Source organism: Sinocyclocheilus grahami, unplaced genomic scaffold, assembly GCF_001515645.1.
Source record: "Sinocyclocheilus grahami isolate Dianchi unplaced genomic scaffold, SAMN03320097.WGS_v1.1 scaffold102.1, whole genome shotgun sequence".
Lineage (NCBI taxonomy): Eukaryota > Metazoa > Chordata > Actinopteri > Cypriniformes > Cyprinidae > Sinocyclocheilus > Sinocyclocheilus grahami.
In genome coordinates this window covers 2,919,842-2,932,381 of record NW_015505281.1, presented here as the reverse complement: position 1 = coordinate 2,932,381, position 12,540 = coordinate 2,919,842, and the positions used below count along the sequence as shown (strand labels likewise).

At 38.7% G+C, this 12,540-nt stretch overlaps 1 protein-coding gene across 1 annotated transcript; it reads left to right on the top strand.

Moving 5' to 3' along the window:
* Window positions 1-818: 818 nt before the first annotated feature.
* On the top strand, window positions 819-4,178 carry LOC107588360 (SLIT and NTRK-like protein 2). The gene has a single exon (XM_016276434.1). It carries the CDS (start codon window positions 1,222-1,224, stop codon window positions 3,784-3,786), a length of 2,565 nt encoding a protein of 854 aa, XP_016131920.1. The 5' UTR covers window positions 819-1,221; the 3' UTR covers window positions 3,787-4,178.
* The last annotated feature ends 8,362 nt before the right edge of the window (window positions 4,179-12,540 follow it).

The following is a 12,540-nucleotide window of genomic DNA, read 5'->3' as shown; positions in this document are numbered from 1 at the left end:
TTGCATCATTTCAAAAAATGCATCGACACCTAAAATATATATTTATATATATTTTGGAGCCGCTTGCGCCTCCTAGTGGCGTATTATGATTAGAGCATCTGCTTTTGTCAATGCCAGAGTTACTTTAATTACAGAAACTACACAGAGATCATTTTTTATTGTTTAATTGCTCTCATTTTAATCTTATTGTGATACAAATTAATGTTAAATCCATTATGAACTATAAAAAAGCAAACATAGACAACTGCTGTTTTTTTATGTAATTATTTATTCTACCTTCCTCTTCTTCTAAATAATAATAATAGGGGCCTAAATAGAAGATATAAAGGTCACACTACCATAGGTAAATTAAACAAAAAGGCATACATAAATAGGTTATCTTTAAAAAAAATAGCATCAAACAAACTGAAGAGTTCAATACGCGTTAGAACATGCCCAGCAATAGTTCATAAATATTTTAAATAAATGCAATAATTAATTAAAATTAAGAAAATGTAAAATGCAATACAATGTCAGAGAAAAATTAAACAAAAGGTCATCAGTTTCATTTTGAAACATCATTTATCAAAAACAGATAAATTAATGTATGTAAATAATAATAACCTGCCATTAAAATAACGTTATTAGTAGGAAAGGAAATCATCTACTCACTCAAGAGCGGTGACGTCGGAATTCCACGCAGAGCTTACACATTCTCTCATCCAGCACACACACACACACACACACACACACAGGCGCGCGCTCCTGGTGGGAGTGAGTGAGCAAGTGCGGAATCTATCTCTCTCACTCGGAAGCTTGCTCGCATAGCGCTCAGTTATCCAGCGCATCTCGCACCGTTAAGTTGACTGTCACCATGCAGGATCACAGGCGTGAAGTTGCTTTCGTGTGAATATCGCTCGCGCTGCTGGTGAAAGGGGACAGTTTAAGCTCAGAGACTCAGAACTGTGGTGCCTCGGATGCGCTTTAAACTGCTGCATGAATGCTTGCTCATTAGTCCGGGATTTCACTATCACTGCGAGGGACGACGATGCGTTCGGTCCAGCAGCGGTCACAGTGCGCTCGGTGATGGATGTCTTCTCTATTCCGCCTTTTGGGATTTAAGGAGGGTCAATGGAGAGCTGTGCTCTTCTGTGCGCCTTTTGAAATCTTCTTTGGGGCTGTGCATGCCTGTTTTGAGATTTGCACATTAATGCTGTGGCTTTCGGCGTTATTGCTGTAAAAATGCTGAACAACATTCTCTTGCTGAGCGTTTTAACAGTCACCAGTTTCCCTTCAAAGACAGACAGCCGCAAAACTTCCAAAGACATTTGCAAAAACCGGTGCTCCTGCGAGGAAAAGGAGAACGCATTGAATATCAATTGTGAGAACAAGGGTTTTACAACGGTCAGTCATTTCCAGCCTCCGCAAAACAAAATCAGCCAACTGTTTCTGAATGGAAACTTTCTCACCAAGATAAGCCCAAACGAATTCCTCAATTATGGTAATGTAACATCTCTTCATTTGGGTAATAACGGCTTGCAGGAGATCAAAACGGGGGCATTCAATGGGTTAAAAAACTTGAAGCGTCTTCATCTCAATAATAATAACTTGGAGATCATAAGAGAGGACACTTTTTCTGGTTTGGAGAGTTTAGAGTATTTGCAAGCTGATTATAATTACATTAGTGCCATAGAGGCTGGGGCTTTCAACAAACTGAATAAACTCAAAGTCCTGATACTCAACGACAACCTTTTGCTCTCTCTACCTAACAACATATTCCGCTTTGTCATGTTGACACATTTGGATTTAAGGGGAAACCGACTGAAGATGCTGCCGTTTGCTGGCGTTCTAGAGCATATAGGTGGAATAATGGAGATTCAGCTTGAAGAGAACCCGTGGAATTGCACTTGTGATCTGATACCCCTGAAAGCCTGGCTGGATACAATTTCAGTCTTCGTGGGGGATATTGTTTGTGAGACTCCATTCAGACTGCATGGTAAAGACGTCACGCAGCTGATCAAGCAAGACCTTTGCCCCAGGCGCAATCCTGGAGACGCAAGTCATCGTGCCATGCAACCGCCGTCTGATTCACAGTACCAGGGTTCGTCTCCAACACTGCGGCCTCGAGTCACCCCGACGAGAGCCCCCAAGGCCTCCCGCCCCCCCAAAATGAGATACCGCCCCACCCCGCGTGTCACATCCAGCAGAGATAAACACGTATTTGGGCCTATCATGGTGTACCAGACGCGCTCGCCGGTTCCGATGACCTGCCCGAACATTTGCGTGTGCACGTCGCAAAATCCCGACAGTGGATTAAACATCAATTGTCAGGAGAGGAAGCTTCAGAACATCTCTGAACTTCAACCCAAACCGTCGTATCCAAAGAAGCTGCATTTAACCGGCAACTATTTGCAGACCATATACAGAACGGATCTGACAGAGTACAGCTCCCTTGAGCTCCTGCACTTAGGGAATAACAGAATAGCAATCATTCAGGATGGAGCCTTTGAGAATCTCACAAGTTTAAGGAGGCTCTATCTGAATGGCAACTACATCGAAAGCCTGTCGAAGTCTTTATTCGCTGGGCTGCAGAGCTTGCAATATCTCTACCTGGAATACAACATCATTAAAGAGATTTTACCCCACACCTTCAACTCGCTGCACAATCTGCAGCTATTGTTCCTTAATAATAACCTGCTGAGATCCCTTCCCGACAACGTGTTTGGAGGTACTATGCTGACAAGGCTTAATCTGCGAAACAATCATTTTTCCCATCTCCCAGTGCGCGGGGTGCTGGACCAGCTCTCTGCCTTCATTCAGATCGACCTCCAGGAGAATCCGTGGGACTGCACCTGCGACATTGTGGAGCTTAAGAACTGGATGGAGCTGTCCAGCACCAGCGTGGTGGTGAATGAGATCACGTGTGACTCACCATCCAAGCATGCAGGTCGGCTCTTGCGCTCTCTCCGAAACGATGCCATCTGCCCTGAGACTGATGAGGTTCCTGCGACTAAACCCCCCACTGTCATGAGCTCGAGCACCGAGGCGACCCCTTCTTCTGCTGTAACCCCTACGGACAGAATGCCCGAAATGCCTCCAGAGGTGCCCTTGTCCGTTCTCATCCTAGGCCTGCTCGTTGTGTTCATTCTGTCCGTGTGCTTCGGGGCAGGATTGTTCGTGTTTGTCCTCAAACGTCGCAAGGGAGTGGAGAACGTTCCCTCGGGCACCAATAACCATTTGGACTTGAACTCCTTCCAAGTACAGTACGGCTCGTACAACGCGGACGCCAACACAGACAAAAGCGACAACCACGTGTATAACTACATCCCTCCGCCCGTGGGTCAGATGTGTCAGAATCCCATCTACATACAGAAGGAGAATGAGCAGGTGGCCTACTATCGGAATCTGAAGGAACAGAGCTTCAGCCCTTTTGACCCCAAGAAGGAAGAGCTTGATCGAAGCCCAGCTTTCACCATAAGCACAGTGGAGTTCATTGACAAGCAGCCTTGTGCCAACCGCGAGCCGGAACTGCTTTACCAGAACATTGTGGAGAGAGAGAAAGATCTGCCCCAGTCTGGGCCACTCAGCTATAACTTTTGCACTTTACCCAAAAAATCCTTCATCCCCCCCTACGAAACCATCCGGCGACACAACCAGGATCGATTAAACAAAACCGTTCTCTACGGGACCCCCAGAAAATATGCTGCACAGTCCAAAAACGAGCATCCTTTGCTATCCATCAAGCTTAAAACCGAGCCAGACTACCTCGAAGTTCTGGAGAAACAAACTGCGATGAGTCAGTTGTAAGATTGAGTCCCTGTAAACCTGTATCATCTGTGTATTCAACCACAAGAGACAATAATAACACCACCACAGACCTAAGCCTTCCATCTTCTTTTAGAGGCTGTATACATACCCACAATCTAAAGATGATATATTATTGTCTCTAAGGTTTAAATTATTTATTTTACTTGAAACGTAAAGACAGTAGCAGTTGTCGCAAGAATATGTATAGCTTACAGCTCCATGCTTTTTTTGTACTATGAAATATATTTTCTCTCAGACGACAGGGTTGTTGAAATGACATTCCTGTAGAACATGTTGGATGGTGAGTGCAACACAAATTCCTGGTTCCAGAAGTGCCTTTGCACTTGAAGAATTTTATCTCTGCTTTCTGCTAATCAAATTTTTATAAGTGCTGTATTTTAAGACTCTTTATGTAAAATAGAATTATTTGTCCATTGCATTAAACGGAAAAAGTTAAAGGTACTCTGGTGTTGAGGAGAATATTATTTACCATGTATGTTTGTGGCTCTAAAATCAGGTCGTTTCAGCTTGAAGTAAATTAGTAAAAATGCTGAGCTTCTTATGCATTCAGTGATGGATGTGGATTGAGCAGTATTATGCAGCACGGCTGATCTCCTTTAATGGCACACGGCAGTGTGTGTGTGTGTGTGTGGGCGTTCAGTATATATGGTAGTTGATTGTATTTGCCTAGTTTCTGTGCCATGAAGCATTGTCGGTGAAGAAGAAATGGAGCAGAACATTATTTGATAATCTTTGCTTGCCTGAATTTTCTGTGTGTATCATGACACACCGATTTGCTCAATATAGTATCTGATCTGTGAATCCTGAGACGTTTGATCATTCATTTATTCATTAAAATCAGATCGTCTTTTATTGTGGACATCACAGTTGCTGTCCAAGGTGCTAACGTGAGTTTGCATTAGCTGGTAGCGATACTGTTGACTTAGTGCTGAATTTCGAAACATGCCTTATTGTAGAGGAGTTAAATACTTGAAAAATGATACAGCTATTTCATGTACCATAAATCAGATAAGCTTTTTATTTCCTCTCAGTACAGAAATATGGTTTATGAATTTCTTGATTGGCTGATTAATTTTTAATTAGTTTGCTTGTTTACATAAATGTAAATAAGGCTCTATATCGCTGCTATATTCATAAACTCTGGGGTGCCTTATGTATACTGTTTTTAATGTATTTACATTCATAATTCAATACCTTTTTAAAGATGTTTGCAACTTATCTTAGCAGTTTAAGTTCAAAGTGACGCAAATGTTTTCCCACATGGAATAAGAAAAGGAGCACAATGACTGCAGTGCTCAATGTGAGAGAATGTTTTTCATCCAGTTTCAAATGAAGTGATTTCCTTTGCCTGGTACAATGAGCCTCTGTGTAGCTGTTTCCTGGTGTGGCTGAGAATGGGCAGGCTGCACATGCCTTGCACATCAATGAGGGGCATGACCAGCAGAACACTTGCTGCTCTAGATGGAGACGTCATGCTTTGATCTGAAATAAATTGTGAGCTCTAATCGGTTTACACAGAATGAGAGAGAGCAAGGCTGTTTCATTGATGATGAAGTATTAAGTTCATTACATATACAGCTGGTTCCAGTATACTTTATGTGCTTTTTTTTATTGCATGCATGCAGTTTTGCCTATGTATTTGAATTGCATGCAATTCATATGTCTGGAGAGTGTGCAATCAGTCTTCTGCATGCAATTTGAGCTGCAGGATTAAATTACAGATATATATTTCCAGAGTATTATGGTAACTTCCTTACTGCTGTGTGGAGGCTGGAATAAAGGACCAGTGGCTGATTGAAGAGAAAGTTTTGAAGCTCAAGAGCGCCGGCAGTGCTGCAGTACTTTGATGCCATTGGCAGTGAATTATGTCAAGCAGTTTGAAGGTAGTTGGCTCCAGATTCAAATCGATGGGAATGATGCTAGCTGCTGGCTGCTGGGGGCTTGTCCTCAAGCCGTTCTTATATTCACATCAGCTATGCTCTCAGGCAGTTTCCAAATTCTACTAAGTAAGTCTCCTCTTCCGTTATTGCACTTTCGGTTTATGGATAGCTGATTTCAGAAAAGTATTTTTTGCTGGTTCTGAACTGTAATGATATATTCATGATGGGCAGAGCTTTGATTCATGGAGTCAGTATCCAAATCTCTTGAGTAACTATTCGGCCTGCAGGCACATTCATTTTCTTGAAAGGCTGTGACGTCGGAACTGGAATATTACAGCAAATTGCCAGAAGAAATGGTTTTTGATTGACTTGTTCTCATTATTAGATGCAAAATGTAGTACTGAAGGGCAACACATTTCATTTGTTAAAACACACATTATTTACATGTTCTGTATGTTAAATAATAGTGTTAAATATTATTTAGATTTAAAAAAAGGTATTAATTTAATATATTGGCTAATGAATCATGTTTAATACGTCTAAAAGACTCATGTGCCTGAAAGGCCATATGCGTTTATTCTCATTGCTATGCATAATTAAATGACTAGATATTAAGAGGTAGTGGTAGCTCCAGTACAGCGTCTCTGTTCTTGCAAAGATATATGAAGCATGCTTAAGATACAATGAGAACGTAGATGGACTCATCAGTGTTTCAGCTTGTGGATCCATAATGAAAACATGTGCTATAGTACATTCAGTGAGGGAAATGGTGTGGACATAGCCATCAAGGGAACACTCAAGCCCACTTGTAGACGTCTTGAGTGCTGCAATCAAACAAAGTGATAGAAGAGCGTGCACTGATATTAGGGAGAACGGGAGGCCATAAATTGTTAGAGTAAAAAGCTAGAGTTTTAACGCTTATTCAGCACATGATCAGTACAGTCTGAGAAAAATGGATGCAGTTGTTTCACTGCACTGCAGATTTTGATATAATTTAAATATTAATTCATTTTTCACGTTTTGGTTCATTCAAATGTATATCTGTTTTATTCTCTAGGTTGTTGGTTCAAAGTTTACATGAATTAGAGATGCTAATGCTGCTTTTGGTGGCTACTAGACACATACTTTACTTTTTTTTTTTCATTAGTAACATTAGTTAAAGCATTAACTAGCAATGAGCAATACATTTGTTACAGTATTGATCAATCTTTGTTAACGTTACTTACAAAAATAGAGCTTAAAATGTCAGTTCTTGGCAGCCATTAATACTTACACATACAGATATTGATTTTAATAATGTGTCTGTAAATGTTAAATAAATTCACATTAATACTAATTAATGCTTTAGCATTTAGTATTTTTCTTCTGTTATTTCATGTTTTAATAAATTAAAATTGTATTGTGAAGTGCTACCAAATTTTATTATGACTGTGAGATCATGGTCAATTACATTTATAGCTATTATAGCATCGCTTGAAGAACCTTTTGAAGCACCTTTATTTTTAAGAGTGTACAACCAGGCGGAGGAGTCGATAAACCTACACAAACACATCTCTTTTCACACTTTCTATAGGAAAACAGTGCAATAAAAGGCAGCCAACCTTTGAAATGTTATCTTCCGTAAGATCTGACCTTGAGTCTACAAGCTTTGAAGCACAGAGCAAAGAGACTTTTTCAGGAGAAAGAAAACAATGAGGGGAGAAAGTGAGTGATGAATGGAACAACGTGAAATTGAAGCGGTTGGCTTGCAGTTACACTAAAAGTCAAGTTCACAGAGAGTGCAGGCAGTAATGGGGATGAGAAAATGATGTGAATGCACCTCAGACATAAGATCTGACCTCAACGTCCAAAGATAAAGATGGTCAATGTGATGACTCTTGCCTTTAACTGCGCCACGCATTTTTATTGAAGTGCTCCACTTAAATTATAACCATAAACTTTGATCACGACAGTCATTATTTTCTACTTATGATTTGAAACCGTCATCGACCCCAAAAAAAAGCAATGAATTTGTTGGCTTGTGTAAAAAGGCATAGCAAGTGCCGTCTAGAATGGAATCAGGCCTTTTTCTTGGGGTTATTATGATCTAAACATACGAACTGAAGCACAATGGTGCATTCAATGCTGTTGTCTGCATTTTTTTTCTGTTTTGTCTAGGAGGAGTTGGAAACCAATGTGAAGAAAGAGCACTGCATGGAAAATACCTTATTTTAACTCTATGGAATGCAATAATGCATAAAGAAGCCAAGATATGAGAGAAACTCCATTTTGAGAGAGAAACTACACTGAAAAAAAAATGATGCTACTTTTTTTTTTTTGAAGGTAAGCGGTTGCAATCAATTTATTTTAGCCACGTTTAAATAAACAAATTTAGTTGACTAACTTTCAGCAAAATGTGTTTATTTAAATGTAGCTAAAATAAATTGATTCCAACCACTTACCTTAAAAAATATATATTGTAAATTCAATGAATCATTTTTTTTTTTTTCAGTGTAGGTCTCTTTCACGCATAACTGGCTTAATGGTGTATTAAAGCAATTGGCTTTCAACTCAACGTTAAACACATGTTCATTGATCTCCTCGGGGGTAATGGTAATAGCTATTTTCTGCCGTAAGAGTTTTGACATAGAATGATCCAGCTGCTCTGTGAAAAACAAAAAGAAAATCGTTACAGCAAGAAAGTCTAAAACAACAGGTGATGATTTTACAGAGATCAAAGCCGTTGGATTGCATCTGGTATATCACCTCTTTTGTAACTCGCAAACCCGACATCCCTCAGCTCTGCCAAAGCACGATTGTACACGCTTTATACATTTTGGGTTTAGCTCTCTAATGCTGTCAGAGGAAAATCGTAGTCCTCCATGTCAGCTAAATGTTGACACAGATCTATGCTGAATAAAAGAAAAACGATGCTGACGTTGTTTAAAAAAAAAAAGTTTTGAATGCGTGGAAAATGCAGTTGCCTGCAGGAAGCTTGCTAAAAATCCCCGTTTCTGGCAGTGAATAAGTCATTTGAAGTGCAGCTGCTTTTTAAAAAAGAGGCAAGTGCATTTCACAGCCCAAATTGAAACAGCTAGGGCTCTTGCAAAGGATTTTGATTCTATATACCTTGACTTTGAGGGAAAATCTGTCCATTTTTTTTAAGCTGTGGTTTGCTGAAAGTAGCTAAATGTTGACGGGTTGATATTTGCCCACGGTGGCAAATGCATTAAGTCTTTGTCAATTAGATGTTTGAAGTATTGCTTTGTAATGTTAGCTTTGCATGGCCTTGAGGTACAATTCATATTTGAATGTTAGAGGGCTGAAAATGTTCTTGTATGATACAGAGTACAAATACTTTTCGGTAGGTTTATGGTTATGGAAAAGTGGGGAATATCAGAGATTTTTAAAATGGTTGTTTCCAGGCCTGAAAAAAAAAATGGAAATTAATATAATGTGGTTGAAAATTCAGGATATGTCTGTAATGGAAAGAAGAAGAAAAAAAGTTGTGTAATTATTCTTAGCTCTAAAATGTTTAACTGGTTAGAAATTAATAATTTAAATCTTCAAAACAAAAGTATTTCTAAAAATTAATTATTCAGTAAACAAGACATGGAAGTCATGGAAAAGTCATGGACATCCACACCTTTAACCAGTGAATTTATTGAGTATTGCATTGTATCTATTGACTTAAATTGATGTCTTTAAAGAGTATTTACTGGTGTTCAGTCCACAAGAAATGCCATTCTCAACCCATTTATCATTTGTAATCTGATGTATGTCTGAAGAAGAAAATAAATAAGAGGGGACTTGGTTTTATTCATTTGGTTGGATCATGAAAAGTGAAGGCAGCTGGTTGGCAAGGGGTTCAAGGTATGGTTTGTTAGTATAGTCTAGTAAGGCCCTGCTGGTAGATGTCATAACTACACCATCTGGATCTTGAAAACAGTTTCTGGCCATTGATGGCCAATTAAAATTACTTGTAACTTCTGACAACATATAATAAAACAACAACATATGAATCACAAATATTTTATTATATTGCAGAAGCTATGTCAGGACCTGATTTTGTGGAAGACTCTTACATGTATTACAAAAATGTCCAAACCAAAAAAAAAAAAAAAGATTGAAAGAGACATTATGACGTTATGGCAATAAATAAATAAATAAATAAAATAAATACATAAATAAATAAAAATTGTATGGACAACATAGATTTGGTTAATTCAATCATTTTAATGAGAATCAGAAGTTATATGCTGAATAAAATACTTAGTTTGGTTTCAGTTTCCAAAAAAAAAGAAAAGAGTATATATATATATTTTTTTTTTTACACACACACACACACACACATTGCAAACGTCATATGACGATGAGCTCCGACTTTTATTTTGAAACGGCCTCGTCATCCACAGGGGACACGTTCTGTGAGGCCCCGCCCCTTCAGTAATAACACACGTTCGCACGGCGACAGGAGCTGCTGATGTTCCTCAGTAAGCGCAGTAGCTGCAGTCATCGAGTAATGCAGGCCGAGAGCAGCGAGGGGCTGCTGCAGAGACGCGCGGAGGTCCGCAGGAGGAAGCTACTGCTGAACTCCGAGCAGCGCATGAAGAAGATCGTGGGCTTCAGCCAGAGTGAGCCGGACAGCGGTGAGTCACTGTATATATATATATATATATATATATATATATATACATATATATATATATTTTTTTTTTTATGTTTTATGTATTTTTTTTAAACTGACACCATTCAAGTATTTTATTCAGCATATTTATAATGTTACAACAAATTTATATTTCAAATAAATGCTGTTATTTCAAATTTTCTGTTCATCAAATAATTCAGAACAAAATAAAATTATCCACACATGCACACACACACAAAGCAGAAAAATTGGGTAATAAGAACCATCATTAATAATCGATAGCCAATAATAAATGAGCACCAAATATGTGAGCATAAGAGAGGTCATTTTTGACTACATTTACGTAATTTACATAATTTACTTCATTTGACTACATTTACTTCAAGAACGAATCAAGATGTTTGTTAAAAATGTTTGGACTATATTTCTGGCCAGTCCTGAAATGCACAGTCACACACTATCCATCACTTCAGGGGATGTTTATTTTAGGCCGTCTCCTCAAGTCTCCAGTAATTCGCCTTGGTCTGCCTCGGCCTGCATGTAGGCCAGCATAGAAAGCCTGGTGACATCAGTCCATCCATGTTAATCAGCCTCTCTCCCCCAGAGGAGCCAGCAGTCACAGATGATGGTTCAGATTTCATGAGGATCGATACGGGCCCGGGCTGTGTCTGTGTCAGAACGCTAGTCAGTTGAGTGCAGCTGACCACTGTGCCCTGGAGGACCCATTCAAAACGGCAGCCCTCCGCACTCGCTTTCCATCCCATCAGTCCTTATGAAAGCACGCAAGAGAGGAGCAAGACTGCCTTTTGTTCTTTCATATATCGCGCTCGCTTTCTCTAGCCATCACGGCCACAGTCATTTGTCTATTTAGGGCCAGTCAAATAAAGACTAGACTGTCATTTTCCCTAAATGGTAAATCATGAGCTAATGTGTTTTCAATGTGAGACTGTTTTATTGCAGCCAGCCAAGCCAGTGAACGGTTGAGGGATGACATCAATTCCCATTCTGAAGTGATGCAATGGTTGGTGTGGGCTCTTTCATAAGATATATTTGGCATTGGCAGTCATTTGTCTTGTAGCACATGCTCATTTCATACTTTGATGCACATATAGGACGTCTGTACATGTGTCAAAAATTAAATAACTGAGTTCTGAACACATTACTTCTTGCCTTGAGGAGTAACTTGAGCAGCAATATATATATTTATTTATTTTAGTCATTTAGCAGACGCTTTTATCCAAAACTAACAAAAGAGCAACAATATATAAGTGCAAATGACAAGTCCCGGTTAGCCTAACGCAGTACACGTAGCAAGGTGTATATATACATATACGTATACATATTACACACACACACACACACACACACACACAGGTTTGTTTTTATGGTTTATGGGGACTCTCCATAGGCGTAATGGTTTTTATACTGTACAAACCGTATATTCTATGGCCCTACACCAACCCTACCCCTAAATCTACCCCTCACAGAAAACTTTTTCAAAAAAACTCATTCTGAATTATTTATAAGCCTTTTGAATTACGGGGACACTGAAAATGTCCTCATAAATCACCTTCTCGTTGTAATACCTATGTAATACCCATGTTATTATACAAATTAGTGTCCTCATAAAACACATAAACACGCACACACACACACACACACACAAAGAAAAACAAGTAGATAGAATAGGAAAAATAGAAAGCTTGTGTTTGTTTGTTTTTTATATATATATATTTCCATATTATAGAAAGAAGCTGCTCTTTTTGTTGAAATGTTTGGTAATATCGTCTAATAGTCTATGGGTATTGTTGTAATTTTGCCTGTAGCAGCAGCACAAAAACATGAAGGTGGTACTTCAAGCTTGAAAATCATTTATTACAGTATTTACACATGGGTTGGGGGCATAATTATGTGCATTAATTATTATATATTTTTTTCCCTAAAATTAACCACATCAAATTAACATTAACATTAAATTGACAGCAATAATGACAATGCTAAATTGCATGTGCAGTTTTACACCCAAGAAAACTTCAAAATCATATGGCTCTCCAAAAATTGTCACGCTCTTATGTGACACATTGGAAAGTTTGAATCATTTACAGTGACATCATAGTAATTTTACTATATTGTAATTGTATATATTACATATAATATTAATATAAACATATCTCTGTTCAACACTGTTTTTAGACCAGTTACATACAAAAAAAAAAATAATAATAT